Below are 17116 nucleotides of genomic sequence, written 5' to 3'. Positions count from 1 at the left end.
CATGTTGTGGAATATTACTTTCACTGGGCAAAGATGTGTTACATTTGTTTTATGCTGCAGAATATTACTTTAACTATGTAAAGATGTGTTACTTTTGTTTACACTGCCTCTGTTTAATTATGTAAAGATGTGTCACACTTGTTTCACCTTGCCTGCCTAAGGCACCTGATTGGTCTAAGAAAAAGCTGAACAGCCAATAGCTAGGCAGGAGAGGGATAGGTGGAGCTATAACAGGCAAAGAGAATTAGCAGGAGAAGAAATCTAGGCTCCAAAAGAAAGCAAGAAAAAAAGAAGGAGGAGAGAATGAGGAGAAAGAGAGGGACAGGCCTAGGCAAGAAGCTAGGCAGCTGCCAGCCAGACAAGAGAAGCAGAGAAAGTAAGACATACAGAAATAAAAGTAAAAAGCCCTGAGGCAAAAGGTAGATAAAGAGAGACAGGTTAATTTAAGTTAAAAGAGCTAGCCAGAAATGAGCCTAAGCTAGGCCAAGCACTCATAACTAATAAGAAGTCTCTGTGTCACGACTTGGGAGTTGGTTGGTTGCCCCAAAGAAAAAGCCTGGCACTATCAGAAATATAGTACTATTCTATGAAAGTTTATACACAGATACATGCAGTGCATTTATGCACTTTTAGTACAAACAACATGTATATACAAAGTATATATTTATTTAACTATACCATAAATAAGATTTACATTGTTTAAGGATGAGTTATAGAATCTTCCAATTTGCACATGAAATTGTGTACCCAAAACAAAGTCTATTACAGTATAACCATTAACATCTAAGATTTCTTATCACTACACAGAATGGTACACAAAATAATGAGTTGTTTCAAACACTGAGGGTTACAGAAGTAGATAAATGGAAAATCAGATTATCAGACTTGTCAATCAATCATAGTGTTGCTGTGTTAGGAAAAAGAATGGGATGTAAGCTCCCTCTTTGCTTCAGCATAAGTATTGTATTGGAAGAAAACTATGCTGTCAAATGGAGAGTAAATCTATTCTTGAGATATTAAGATATAGATGTGAAGGCTCTATTCTCTCTCACAAATTGTACAACCATGGATAGCCACTTCATCTTCTGAAGTCCAGTTTATTTGTGAAGAATGACAAGATATAGCTGCCTAATTCACAAGGTTGTTCAATTTAGCAAATATAATAAATAATTAAACAGACAGGTTGTTATTATGAAAGTTCATAACTACAGTTTTGTGTCATAAAACTTTCAGATACTAACATTTTCTTAATTAAGAACTGAATACTCCATTCATTAGAATTGAAAGTATTATCTCAGGAAATGATTGCATATCTTTTTTTCCATTTTAAGTAAATGATTTAATAATTATATGTTTTAAACACTAAAGCAAAATGCCAGAATGCTCTTAGCAGTGACATTTTTATTATATGAAAATCCCTGATGCATATTTTGAAGGAGAAATGAATAGACAGATATACCCACCCTCAAGGAATTTATATAGAGAATTATGCCTTGAGATCTCCATTTATATATCCTGGATGAAGCTGAAAATGTAATATAAAAGAATATATTTGTTTTAATGCCTACTTGTTCATGAATATCTTCTGAAGAAAGATTACATATTTATCTTAACATGCTATTCTTAAAGATATCAATAATTTAAGTAGTACGTATATAATTCAGAAAACATAGTATAATAATTTTTTAAAAAAATTTAAATATCACATCATCAATGAAGTTATGTATTCCTTAGTAATAATTCAAAATGAAATTTTCCTACACCAGAAGTGTCAATAAATATATAAATATACTTATGTATATATGCACTGTATTTGGTACAGATGATATAAGAAAGTATAAGAACTTACATTACAACAGCTATTTAGTAAACAACTTTAGTTTTACATCCTATTCTGTAAAGAAAATCTGTTAATGAGTAAATTCTAATAGCCTTCCTTCTGGGCACAACATTTCATATGCAGAATATAAGCTTACTGAAAATATAACTCAACATTAAATATAAATATTATTTTATGGTAAATAAGTATATACACAAAAACACATTTTGTATATACATATATATGTTGTGTATAATATATGTGTATGCACATTGCATGTATGTGTGTATATTCACATATATATGTGTGCTATATTTTTATAGCATCTCTTTCAATGCCAGGAGTATAAAGACAGCAATGCTAAACAGGAAAGCCAGAAAACAAAACAGCATGCAATCTATAACAGAGTGCCCTCTGGTTACTTTTAAGTTTTGAAGAGTTAAGAAACATTTTGAAAACATAGGCAGAGAATTTCATACTCAATATAAATATCAACCCTATAATATTAGTGATCATTCACAGACCCTTAAGTGATTAAGTTTAAGTGGAAATTCACAAAGTCAATAACTATGTATTTCACACAGAAAATATAGGGTTAAATATAAGAAATCACACAATACAGATATTTATTAATTAATCATTTAATTTAAATTGGTCCTTATACCTTCCTAGCTTTGTTATCCAAATACCCAGAGTGTGACTACATCTTTAGAAGGCCATGCATTAGAGCTGTTAAAATTATAAAATAAAATTTCACTGCAACTTAGTTTATTATTTTAAATATGTTTATACTTATGAGTTGGCTTAGATATGGACGAGAAAATATAAGGGGGAAATTTAGTACTATTATTCTGCTAAACGAACATAACAATAAAATTGCTCCTAAGGACATATTGCTATACCCATAGATCAGTGCATATCTCAACCCTCATCAAAAAAGACCCTTCTTGCAGTAGATGGTAATTAACACGGAGACCTTCAATTAGACAATATGCAGAGAATCAGAGAGTTTGGAGCACTCAGCCCTAAATGGGTTGTCTCTATCAAACCCCCACCTTAAGGCTCAGGTTCCCACGTGGAAGATAATGGGAAAATACTGTAAGAGCCAGAGGTGATGGATGGCTCCAAGGAAACAGTGTCTTCCAGACACAACAAGGAAGAAACACATATGAATTCAGAGACTGTGATAGCATGCACAAGACCTGACCAAGTTCAAGCCAGACAAATTCCCAGTGCAGAGAAGGGGAAGAGGGCACAAAGTTCCACCCCTTACCAAGAAACTATTTGCAATTGATACCTGCTGCGAGATGCAAAATCAGTTTTCTCCAAAGGAGTGACACTGGACATATCAATCACACTCCAGGGTAGACCCCATGCTCACGAGTAGCTGGCCAACACAAAACAGAATCCATGCTTTTGTGTACCTTTTTTGTTTTGTATTTGTTATTTTTTTTGTCTTTTCATTTTTTTCTAAAAATTGGTAAAAGAAGATCTTAAGTGTTCTCACTAGGAAAAAACAGTAATCATATGAAATGTCTAAGTAATAGTTGGATTGTGGTCATTATATATCTGTATAAATGCCAAGCTTTACACCTTAAATACATACAACTTCTATTTACAAAATATGTCTGCAGAAAGCTGGAGGGGGAAGGAATATGTGAAAAAATTCACAACAGCAAAGCTAAAATGTGAACTTTCAGAATGTATACATATGTATGTGTATATGAGTAGGTATATGGCAAATTCATAAAGGAACACAAGAGAATAGAACTAAATTTTCAGGATAGTATTTACTGGAGGGGCTTGAGGACAAGTTGCTAAGAAGTTTTAAAATAGCTTACTTAAAGGTCCCAGTGTCTTGGTAATAGTGTATCTTAGCTGTAGAGACAGCTTAAGAATGTTAGTCTTATGATGCTTCAAAATGAGCAAATATCTTTTCAGGAGACATTCCATCATAAAAACATTATGATGCAGTAAAATACATGATTTCTTTGCATATGTACATGTGTAAATGCATGAGCTTGTGAAAGCCACAGGTTGATACTGGCATCCTCCTCTGTTGCTCTGTACCTTATTTTTTCTTTATTAAATTTATACTTTGATGGTTTCATACATGTATATGGTATCTTCTGATTGCTTTCACCCTCTACCATCTCTTAACTTTCTCCTACCTCCTCCTAAGTCACCTCTCTAAAAGACCTTTTCTCACATTTAAATCTTTTGTTTTGTGACTTACTGAATTTAACCTGTTTGGTGAGTATGTATGGCTGCAGAACTAACCAATGGGTCAGTGTTTTCACAACTGAAGACAGTGACTTCCTGACCAGAGGACCTATCCACTTTAGTTTTATTTGTTTGCATTTATTATTATTTGTATGAATGTTTCCACCCATGTGCAAGCACAGACCATGACACAGATGTGGAGGGCACAGGACAACCTGCAGGAGGTGACTCTCTCTTGCCCCTATATGGAACCTGAGAAATAAACACAGTCCACTGAACTTGGCAAGTGTATTAACCTAGTAATACAGCATACAGCTTGCTAGCCCTCACCTTACTCTTTCAGACAAGGTCTTTTACTGAATGTGGAGATCATTTTGGCTAGGCTGGCTAGACAGTGAACCCTGGATCAACCTGACCCTGCATCTCTGCAGTGCTGAAGTTACAGGTGAATGCCACCACTCCTTGTTTTTAATTGGGTGCTGGAGATACGAACACAGATCCTCATGCTTAGTCCACAAGTGATTCAAACTCTGAGAAAATGATACCTTATCAATAAGCTTTAAAACTAACAGATGACATGATATTGTCAAAAAATTAAATAAATCAAGTATGAATTCAGAATATCCTAGAAAGTAAGTGTGTGTGTGTGTGTGTGTGTGTGTGTGTGTGTGTGTATGTGTGTGTGTAAAAAAATGCAGTACTGATTTCTGTTGCTGGAGAGTTTCTCTCCAGCTCCCACCACCAAGTCCCGCCAGTCCCAGAGCCCATTTATAAAATAAACACACAGACTCTTACATTATTTAAACTGCTTGGCCATTAGCTTAGGCCTGTCATTGTCTAGCTCTTACTCTTATATTTAGCCCATTTCTATTAATCTTTACTTTGCCACGTAGCTCATGGCTTACCGGTACTTTACATCTTCCTTGTCCTGGCGGCAGCTCCAGGCAGTCTCCCCCTTCCCTTCCTGTTCCCTTAATTCTCTTCTCTGTTAGTCCCGCCTATACTTCCTGTCTGGCTATTGGCCAATCAGAGTTTATTTACATATAGCGATATCCACAGCAGATTTCATTTGATTTTTACCTAGAAAATTGTATTTCTGAATACCTATTTTTTATTATGAAAAGAAAAAAAGGAGGCTTCCGAACTTAAAGGAGTGACTGAACTACATACTACACTGCAATATAAACTACAAAACCTGGTAAGCCATCTTAAAGAAGAAATGCTCCAGATTTCCACCTCCAAATCAAAAATACAAAACCTACAACAGAAAAACTCAATGCTTGGGTGTTTATTTTTCAAATGACAAAGCTTCAGAATCAGTGCAGAACATAAAGTGTTTGTATTATAGCATATGCTGCTGCTACTAGAGAACAATAAAAATGGATTTGATTATAATTCCAATATGAGATGTCTTTACATGAGAATTATCATGTAAGCTGCCCAGCCCCGTAGGATTTCTTTATGAGCCCTCTGTAGACATGAACATGCAGCACAGCTATCCCTATGTCACTAAAGTGAGGTATATATTACATGAGATCTTTGGCAAGTCTTTGTGTAAACACACTTCCCTCAGTCCAAATAAAACAGCAAGCCTGTAGCCTTTAATCCTCAGTACCGTCTCAAAATACCAGTGAGGTCTTATAAAAGAAACAAAAGGAAAGGCAATAAAGTTCCTTTGAGGATATGCAAAAATGATTGGGTCCTCCAGTGAATAGACCTTTAGTATGAATATTCACTAGTTTTCATTGGTAGCAAAAAAAAAAATTTCAAACCAGCTAAACTTACCAGTTTGAAAGTAAACTGTAAATTAAGTCAGTTATCAAGTGCAAGATTTAGAGCAAAGATAAAATAGACAGTCCACAATGAAATAGGTACATAAGCAAAAGAATAGTAATGAGATCACAAACTGATTTCCACATAAAATGATAACTTTTGAAATAGAGATGCTTCTAGAACTCTTGAAACAATTGAATTTTTTACTGCCTTTATCCTTAATAAAGACAATAGGAAATGTTCATGCTATCAACATTGCTATATCAACTCGACAAGACTACAAAGAAAATATTTGAATAAGTGATAAATGTATTAGATACAAATATTCTTTTAAGTATAAATAAATCTGAGATATGTCTATTTAATTATGATAACTAAAATAAAATCCTACCTGAAACAATTTTTCCTTTTGGTCCATGCCATTGGAATGATGGGTCTACCAGTTCAGTGTTTCTCAGCTGTTGGGTTACACATAGCACATGCGGACTCTTTTGATGGAGCATGACATATACGCTCACTGAAAATACAATATTAAAATGTTCCAATAATATTTTATGCTCTTTATTTATCTAATAATACCTATTGCTATCACTTGATGATAATTTAATATCACTGTCTCCATGTAATTACATTAAGAAGTATAAAGTTTATTTGACTATGTGTGTACATTCAGTCACACATGTGTGAGGGTGTGTCCTAAACATGAATGTAATGTATTGGTCCTTTATTTCAGAGCTCACATACACTGACCCAGTTTGCTCTCAGAGTATATAACTATAATGACAGTATTAAGATATTTCTCTAGCTGGACTTCAAATGTTTTGCAAAGACATCAAACATGAACATGGTGCATATATACATTTAGATGAGAGGAACAATATATTACTTACAATAATATAGCATAGAATACTGAATACAAATAATAATGTGACCAAAAAGTTGATAAGTATATACAGTGGTTGATTTTTAAACATGCATTTGTAAGACTCTGCTTAAAATAATCATGATAAACAAAACAAAGATGGTTTAGGAGATTCAGAAGGAGCACAGTCAAAGATTCCGTTGTTCTGAATGTTCTCAGAACTAAGCTTTCAAGAACTAAGCTTTACCAATAACCCATCAGCAACTGCTTGCCAACGCTTCTCTGATTCACCAAAGACAAGATTTGTTGTGAATGAGTAAAATAAAAATTACTTTTGGTAAACAAAATTCTTAACATTAAAAAGCCTTTATATTTTACAACAAAACATGTTTGAGATATTCATAGCCTTACACTGGTTATGAAAGCTTGTCTCTACATTTGGTTGTTTTTATCATGAGTTTTCTATCATGAGATAGAAAAATAACAATTTTTTCTACCCCATGATAATGTTTTTCTTCTTCTTCAATATTTTGTTTAAATGGTTGATGTCATCTATCAATATGCTGTCTTCCTATTATAAGTCTGATTGATTGTGTACTTACTTAATAATTATTGGATCCAATTTGCAAACATTTTCTTAGGATTTGAACCACTATGTTTATAAATATAAACATGGGCTCCCATCCGGCCCAGAGCTCCCATCCAGACCAGAGGTGAGTGTCTGGGGTCATATCCAGGGAGGCCCGCCCCTACGTCCCATCCCTGGGCACCAGCCATTCTGGGGAAGACCCGCCCAACTTGGCCTCAGTTGCCAGCCAGTGGGCAGGGCTTCCAAGGGAGGGTTCCCCTTCTCCAAGACCCCCCAGCAGACCCTACAATTTACACGCCCTGCCCACAGCCATCCACCCAAGACCCCTGCCACTTCCTGAGACTTAGAGACCAGCCCCCCCATCCCATCTGGCTGGCCCAGAGAGCTCCCATCTAGCCTATAGAGCTCCCACTCATCCCAAAGAAAGAGAGAGCTCTCATTGGACAAAAAGCCCCCATTGGACCAAGAGTAAACTCAGGACACAGGGAATCTGTCAGCCCTGATTAGACCAAGAGTGGCTTTCTGAGAAGTAGAATCTATCCGCCACCTCTCATTGGACCAAGAAAGGCTTCCTCAAACGCCGAATCTGTCAGCTCTGACTGGACCAAGAGCCCTGATAAGACCAAGAACGAATCCATGAAGAGATGGACAGATGTCAAGGCAGAAGTACATACAACAACATAAAGAGCAATACAGCATCACCAGAACCTAGCCCTCTTCCAACAGCAAGACCTGAACATCACAAAGTGGAAGAAGCAGAAGAAAGCAACCTTAAGAATAGCATCATGAAGATGCTAGAGGCTTTTAAAGAAGAAATCAAAAATGAAATTGAGGAAAAGATAAACAAAAAAGTGGAGGAAATCAATAAAGAAAATGAAAAGTTAAAGAAAAAAATGGGAAGAACTCTATAAAAAATAAACTAGAGGAAAAGACAAATAAAGCAGAAGAAAACAATAAATCCCTTAAAGAAAACCATGAAAAAGCAATGAAACAGGTGAGGGAAACAGTCTAAGACCTGAAAAGAGAAATAGAAACAGTGAAGAAGACACAAACAGAGGGAATGATGGAAATAGAAAATCTGAGTAAATGAACAGGAAACACAGATGCAAGCATAACCAACAGAATACAAGAGATGGAAGAGAGGATCTCTGGTGTAGAGGATACAATAGAGGAAATGGATTCATCAGTCAAAGAAAATAGCAATGCCAAAAAAATTATAACACAAAATGTCCAAGAAATCTGGGACACCATGAAAAGACCAAACCTACGAATAACAGGGATAGAGGAAGGAGAAGAATACCAACTCAAATCACATAAAATATATTCAACAAGATCATAGAAGAAAACTTTCCCAACTTAAAGAAGGAAATGCCTATGAAGATACGAGAAGCCTATAGAACACTAAACAGACTAGACCCCCAAAAAAAGTCCCCTCACCACATAATAATTAAAAAACTAAACGTACAGAATAAAGAAAGAATATTAAGAGCAACAAAGGAAAAAGGCCAAGTTTATAAAGGCAAACCCATCAGAATAACACCCGATTTCTCAATGGAGACTTTGAAAGCCAGAAGGACCTGGACAGATGTAATGCAGACACTAAGAGACCATATGGATGCCAGCCTAGACTAATATACCCAGAAAAACTTTCAATCATCATAGACAGAGTGAACAAGATATTTCAAGACAAAGCCAGATTTAAACAATACTTATTCACAAACCCAGCCCTACAGAAAGCACTAGAAGGAAAATTCCAACCTAAAGAAGTCAGATACACCCACAAAAACACAGACAATAGATAACACCACAGCAGTAAACCCCCCAAAGAAGAGAAGTACACACACACTACCACCAAAAAATAACAGGAATGAACAATCACTGGTCATTAATATCCCTTAATATCAATGGACTTAATTCACCTATAAAAAGACACAGGCTAACAGAATGGATACGAAAGCAGGACCAATCTTTCTGCTGCATACAATAAACACACCTCAAATTCAAAGATAGACACTACCTAAGAATAAAAGGCTGGGAAAAGTCTTTCCAATCAAATGATCTTAAAAAGCAAGCAATGTAGCTATCCTAATATCCAGCAAAATAGACTTCAAATTAAAATCAATCAAAAGAGATCAAGAAGGGTATTCATTACATACTCTTCACAGGAAAGATCCACCAAGATGAAGGCTCAATTCTGAACATTTATGCCCCAAACACAAGGGCACCCACATATGTAAAAGAAATATCACTAAAGTTTAAATCACATATAAAACCCCACACATTAATAGTGGGAGACTTCAACACCCCATTCTCACCACTGGACAAATCTACCAAATCAAAACTTAACAGAGAAATAAAGGACTTAACTTATGTTATGACTCATATGGACTTAATCGATATCTACAGAACAATTCATCCTAACAAAAAAGAATATAACTTCTTCTCAGCACCCAATGGAACCTTCTCTAAAGTTGACCACATTCTTGGCCACAAAGCAAATCTCAACAGGTACAAAACAATTGGAATAACCTCCTGTGTTCTATCAGACCACCATGGTTTAAAGTTAAGATTTCAACAAAAACAAAAACTACAGAAAACCTACAATCTCATGGAAACTGAATAATACTCAAATGAATCACCAATGGGTTAAGAAAGAAATAAAGAAAGAAGTTAAAGACTTCCTAGAGATCAATGAAAATGAATATACCACATACCCAAACTTATGGGACACTATGAAAGCAGTGCTAAGAGGGAAATTCATAGCACTAAATGCCCACATAAAGAAGTTGGAGAAATCTCACACCAGTGACTTAACAACACACCTGAAAGCTCTAGAACAAGAAGAAGCAAAGTCACACAGGAAGAATAGATGCCAGGAAATTATCAAAGTGAGAGCTGAAATCAATAAAATAGAAACAAAGAGAACAATACAAAGAATCAATGAAACAAAGAGTTGGTTCTTTGAGAAAATCAACAAGATAGACAAGCCCTTATCCAAACTAACCAAAAGAGAGAGAGCATCCAAGTTAACAAAATCAGAAATGAAAAGGGAGACATAACAACAGACAATGAGGAAATCCAGAAAATCATCAGGTCATACTTCAAAAACCTCTACTCCACAAAACTGGAAAATCTAAAGAAATGGATAATTTTCTGGATAGGTACCACATACCCAAGTTAAATCAAGACCAGAAAAACTATTTAAATAGTCCAATAACCCCTAAGGAAATAGAATCAGTCAATAAAAGTCTCCCAACCAAAAAAAGCCCAGGACCAGATGGTTTCAGCACAGAATTCTACCAGATCTTCAAAGAGTTAATACCAATACTCTTTAAATTGTTTCACACAATAAAAACAGAAGGAACATTACCAAACTCCTTCTGTGAGGCTACAATTACCCTGATTCCTAAGCCAACGATGCAACAAAGAAAGAACTACAGACCTATCTCCCTCATGAACATTGATGCAAAAATACTCAATAAAATACTGGCAAACACCTTTATCATGAAGGGGTGTTGGATTTTGTCAAATGCGTTTCTGCATCTAGTGAGATGATCATGTGGTTTTTTTCTTTGAGTTTGTTTATATGGTGGATTACATTGACGGACTTTCGTATGTTGAACCACCCTTGCATCCCTGGGATGAAGCCTACTTGATCATGGTGGACAATTGTTTTGATGTGTTCTTGGAGTCTGTTTGCCAGTAATTCTCTTTCTTTGTTGTATCCTTGTTTATCTCACTAGATGCTGAAAAGGCATTTGACAAAATCCAACACTCCTTCATGATAAAGGTCTTGGAGAGATCAGGAATGCAGGGAACATACCTAAACATATTAAAGGCAATTTACAGCAAGCCAACAGCCAACATCAAAATAAATGGAGAGAATCTCAAAGCGATTCCATTAAAATCAGGAACAAGGCAAGGCTGTCTACTCTCCCCATACTTATTCAATATAGTACTTGAAGTTCTAGCCAGAGCAATAAGACAACATAAAGGGATGAAGGGGATACAAATTGTAAAGGAAGAAGTCAAGCTTTCGCTATTTGCAGATGACATGATAGTATATTTGAGTGACCCCAAAAATTTGACCAAGGAACTCATACAGCTCATAAACACCTTCAGCAACATAGCAGGATACAAGAGTAACTCAAAAAAATCAATAGCCCTCCTATATACAATTGACAAACAGGCTGAGAAGAAAATCAGAGATACATCACCCTTTACAATAGCCACAAATGATATAAAATACCTTGGGGTAACACTAACCAAGCAAGTGAAGGACCTATATGACAAGAACTTTAAGTCCCTGAAAAAAGAAATTGAAGAAGATGTCAGAAAATGGAAAGATCTCCCATGTTCATGGATAGGCAGGATTAACATAGTAAAAATGGCAATCTTACCAAAAGCAATCTACAGATTCAATGCAATCCCCATCAAAATACCAACACAATTCTTCACAGACCTGGAAAGAATAATACTCAACTTCATATGGAAAAACAAAAAACCCAGGATAGAATCCTGTACAATAAAACAACCCCTGGAGGCATCACAATCCCTGACCTCAAGCACTACTATAGAGCTACAGTAATAAAAACAGCTTGGTACTGGCATAAAAACCAACATGTGGACCAATGGAATGGAATTGAAGACCCTGACATTAATCCACACACCTATGAACATATAATTTTTGACAAAGAAGCCAAAAGTGTACAATGGAAAAAAGAAAGCATCTTCAACAAATAGTGCTGGCATAACTGGATGCCAACATGCAGAAGGCTACAAATAGATCCATATCTGTCACCGTGCACAAAACTTAAGTCCAAATGGATCGAAGACCTCAACATAAATCCAGTTACTCTGAACCTGATAGAAGAAAAAGTAGGAAGTAGTCTTTAAGGCATTGGCACTGAAGATCACTTCCTAAAAATAACAGCAGTCGCACAGACACTGAGAGAAACAATTAATCAATGGGACCTCTTGAAACTGAGAAGCTTTTGTAGAACAAAGGACACGGTCAACAAGACAAAGAGACAGCCTACAGAATGGAAAAAGATCTTCACCAACCCCACATCTGACAAAGGGCTGATATCCAGAATAGATAAAGAACTCAAGAAACTAGACATCAAAATGCCCAACAGCCCAATTAAGAAATGGGCTTTAGAGCTAAACAGAGAATTCTCAACAGAGGATGCTCAAATGGCTGAAAGACATTTAAGGAACTGCTCAACATCCCTAATCATCAGGGAAATGCAAATCAAAACGACTATGAGATACCATCTTACACCTGTCAGAATGGCTAAGATCAAAACCACTGAAGACAGCTTATGCTGGAGAGGATGTGGAGCAAGGGGAACACTCCTCCACTGTTGGTGGGAATGCAAGCTTGTATAGTCACTCTGGAAATCAATATGGCGCTTTCTTAGAAAATTGGAAATCAATCTCCCTCAAGACCCAGCTATACCACTCTTGGGCATATTCCCAAGGAATGCTCAATCATACCACAAGAGCATATGCTCAGCTATGTTCAGAGCAGCATTATTGTAATAGCCAGAACCTGGAAACAACCTAGATGCCCTTCAACTGAAGAATGGATAAACAAAATGTGGTACATATACAAAATGGAGTACTACTAAGCAGAGAAAAACAATGACATCATGAGGTTTGCACGCAAATGGACAGATCTAGAAAAAATCATCCTGAGTGAGGTAACCCAGACTCAGAAAGACAAACATGGTATGTAATCACTCATAGGTGGATACTAGATGTAAAACAAAGGATGACTGCTACTCACAACTCCAGGGAGGCTACCTAGTAAAGAGGACCCTAAGAAAGACACAGGGATCGCCCAATGACAGAGAAATGGATGAGGATCTACATGAGCAAACTGGACGTAAGGTAGGGTATTGAAGGGCAAGGTTCGAGGGAAAGAGAGCTTGGGAGAGCAGGAGATCCCAGTTGGATCAAGAACAGAGGGGGAGAACAAGGAAAGAGAGGCCATGATAAATGAAGACCCCATGAGAATAGGAAGAAGCAAAGTGCTAGAGAGGTCCCCAGAAACCCACAAAGATACCCCCACAATAGACTACTGGCAATGGTCAAGAGAAAGCCCAAACTAACCTACTCTGGTGATCGGATGGCCAAACACTCTAACTGTTGTGGTAGAACTCTCATCCAATGACTGATGGAAGTGGATACAGAGATCCACAGCCAGGCCCCAGGTGGAGCTCCGGGAGTCCAATCGGCGAGAAAGAGGAGGGGTTGTATGAGCGAGAGTTATTGAGACCATGATTGGGAAAAGCACAGGGACAAATAGTCAAGCTAGTGGAAACACATGAACTGTGAACCAATAGCTGAGGAGCCTCCAACTGGATCAGGCCCTCTGGATAAGTGAGACAGTCAATTAGCTTGAACTGTTTGGGAGGCCCCCAGGCAGTAGGACCAGGACCTGTCCTTAGTGCATGAGCTGGCTTTTTGGAGCCTGGGGCCTATGCAGGGACACTTTGCTCAGCCTGGGTGAAGGAAGGAGAGGACTGGACCTGCCTGGACTGAATCTACCAGGCTGAACTGAATCCCCAGGGGAGTCCTTGCCCTGGAGGAAATGGGAATGGGGGGTGGGTTTGGGGGAAGATGGGGGGGTTGCAGGAGGAGGGAGGACAGGGGAATCTGTGGCTGATATGTAAAATTAAATTATATTATAAAATAAAAAAAATTTGTCTAACTGAAAATAAATAAATATAACCATGTATAATTTTCTTAATTACCCTTTTCTTCTTTTTTCCAATTTTAAGTATTTACTATCACTAAATATTTAACATTCAACATTGTAGTATTATAAATAAGCTAATCATTTAGGATCATAATGCCACATGAAAAGGACTTGGTATGTTTCCTCCTATAACCTGTCTCTGTAAGAATGCTTTTCCCAGGTCTTTTCTTTTGCATTTGGTAAGGGAGAGAAGTGGAAAATGCATTATGAACTACACTAAGACTGACTTTAATAGCTACAAGTCTAATAAATAATTTAATAAAACCTAGTTTAGAAATTTTCCAGCTAATTTTATAAGATATAAAATTTATATAAGATATAAAAGATATAAAATTACTCAGAGTAAGTTAAGTTTTGACTCTCTTTATTCATAACCCCTTTCTTTACTTTCATGATTTTCTTAGAAAGTGATTTGCCCAAAACTATCCATTATATGTTCCAAAGGCAGCTTCTGACTCCATTCAATGTTCTACTGCCCTTGTATGGTCTCATTCAACAGCTCCTGCTCTTCTCTTATTTCTACTCCACTTTTCTCAGTTTAAGGGTCTTTCCATCCTCTCTAATAAATATTCACACCTCTTCATGCCTCAGCATGACTCATGACTCACAGCGGCCACCTTCTCTGAGCTAGCTTGTATCTCTCTACCCCTTTCCACTTCCTGTATTCTTTCCTTACACAGCAGTCCTCAGGGTCACCCCTTTCCGATCTTATTCTATAACTACCTTGTTTCTCTTAACTTTGGAAGGTGAGTGCAAGTCTATCCTTCTGCTCTGGCGTCTTTGACAGGACCTGAAGCCATCACTCTGACTTTCCTGTAAGCCTCCTACTAATTCTTGTGATTTCCATCCCAGTAACTTCAACTGAGTTCAAGAGTTTCTCAGCACTATCAACAGACCAAAATAAATATTCCAGGACATCAACAATCAAAATGAACATAACATTTTGAAAGTAAACAGATGTTAGCTACTAAAGAAATAAGACCTCTATGAAGAACTTATTCAGAAAAAAAGTATAGTTAGAACATACTGTTATAATCATGGGAATATACAGGTTCATTTTTTTCTGGAACACTTTAGTAATAATTTAGAAAAGCATTCCCAACAAGCTGGTCATTTATGGTTTTTTTTTTTTGCATAGCACATTTTATTGTAATGTTAAAAGGTTGAACAGTTCTCATCACATATTATCCCTTCAAATCTGATAACAATGTTAAATGGCATGGCACTGTGCACCTACATACCCAGTTGCGATGAATTCTCACACTACTCTCAGTAGCAGATAGAATTAATTATATCTGGAAGGATTGAATTACATACAAAGATATAGTTGAGGAAAGAGAATTTTAAAATTCATGACAAGTTGCTAAATTTCTCAATGTTACATCAAGAACTAGGGCTAAGGAGTTTGAATCTTAAAATCCAGAAGTATTCTATTGAAAACTCACAAATGTCTTTGGCTTGTGGGGCTCTGAAACATTCTAAGTGGCTTGTGTAGAGTTGTGTATGGTTTTCATTTTGGAATCTGTGAAGCAGCACACTGCTTTTCTATGCAGAAATGTGCAATTGGTGTTCTTCACACGGTGGCCTGTAGCTCGAATTGCTAAATGGTCTTTTTTTTTTTTCAATACAATTCAGTTCTACATATCAGCCATGGATTCCCTTGTTCTCCCCCCTCCAACCCCCCTCACCTTTCCCCCAGCCCACCCCCCATTCCCACCTCCTCCAGGGCAAAGCCTCCCCCCCTTATGAACTACACTGGTAGATCAACCAGTAGACTGATCAACCTGGTAGACTCAGTCCAGGCAGGTCCAGTCCCCTCCTCCCAGGCAGAGCCAAGCGACCCTGCATAGGCCCCAGGTTTCAAACAGCCAACTCATGCAATGAGCACAGGACCCGGTCCCACTGCCTGGATGCCTCCCAAACAGATCAAGCCAATCAACTGTCTCACCCATTCAGAGGGCCTGATCCAGCTGGGGACCCCTCAGCCATTGGTTCATAGTTCATGTGTTTCCATTCATTTGGCTATTTGTCCCTGTGCTTTATCCAACCTTGGTCTCAACAATTCTTGTTCATATAAACCCTCCTCTTTCTTGCTAATTGGACTCCCAGAGCTCCACCCGGGGCCTAGCCACGGATCTCTGCATCCAGATCCCTCAGTCGTTGGATGGGGTTTCTAGCACGACAATTAGGGTGTTTGGCCATCCCATCACCAGAGTAGGTCAGTTTGGGCTGTATCTCGACCATTGCCAGCAGTCTGTTGTGGGGGTATCTTGGTGGATTTCTGTGTGCCTCTCTATTTTGTAAAAATGTATTCAACATTTACTTCATGGAGATACACAGAAAATAACTTAGGAGTGAAGATAACCACATTTGTTATTTATTCATCAGTTCACATTGTTATACACATACCTCTCCAAAGTTATTAATAATAACTGATCAACACTTGCCAATTTAATCATATGTGACATTTGAAGTGAAGGCTCCAAAGATTTCCTTTTTCTTTGTAACTATACTCAAATACAACCTTTATTTTTGTATCAGAGCCTATTGACAATAAGACACGGTCCCTTGTGGAACAGTTCTCTGTCATGTGAAGACAGACAATATGGTCTCTAGTCCTTCAAATACAGAAGTGTGTTGAACAGTAAAGAATGTTACTTGTGCAAGTTCGAACCTAATATCATGTAAAGGCTAACAGCTTTTCCAATAGTAAAAGCTCTTCCATGGCTAGAAAGAGAACATGTCACAGCCAATAGGTCCCAAAAGTGAATGGAGTACAATTATGTTTAAATAAAATTCATTACCATACTTGGAATATAATCAACACAGTTGTAAGCAACATACCAGAAGTGTTTGCTTTAAGAATCTTTTAAATAGTGATTTTTAGTGTGTGTGTGTGTGTGTGTGTGTGTGTGTGTGTGTGTGTGTGTGTGTAAAATAATTCTAATTAAGGAAAACTTAAGAAAGCAATGTGGTGATATTTGTGCTGAAATGTGGTAATATTTTATTTGTATGTTAATAAATAAAGTTTGCCTGGAGATCAGAGGACATAGACAGCCATAAACAAAAGTCAGGCAGTGGTAG

At 37.2% G+C, this 17116-nt stretch overlaps 1 protein-coding gene and 1 non-coding gene across 5 annotated transcripts in view; both read right to left on the bottom strand.

The window, feature by feature from the left end:
• Zpbp (zona pellucida binding protein) overlaps window positions 1–17116 on the bottom strand; it is a 156275-nt gene that overhangs the window by 89931 nt on the left and 49228 nt on the right. For all 4 annotated transcript variants that reach the window (XM_059275442.1, XM_059275443.1, XM_059275446.1 and 1 more), the window contains one exon: window positions 6207–6332. In XM_059275442.1, coding sequence (XP_059131425.1) covers window positions 6207–6332 — 126 coding nt within the window. The remainder of the gene's footprint in view (window positions 1–6206; window positions 6333–17116) is intronic.
• LOC131921311 (small nucleolar RNA SNORA24) lies at window positions 16682–16807 on the bottom strand. The gene has a single exon (XR_009381939.1). It is a non-coding gene; the product is annotated as a small nucleolar RNA SNORA24 (small nucleolar RNA).

Source organism: Peromyscus eremicus, chromosome 10 (assembly GCF_949786415.1).
Source record: "Peromyscus eremicus chromosome 10, PerEre_H2_v1, whole genome shotgun sequence".
Taxonomy (NCBI): Eukaryota; Metazoa; Chordata; class Mammalia; order Rodentia; family Cricetidae; genus Peromyscus; species Peromyscus eremicus.
Note: the sequence above shows the minus strand (reverse complement) of the source record. Positions and strands in the feature narration are given on the sequence as shown.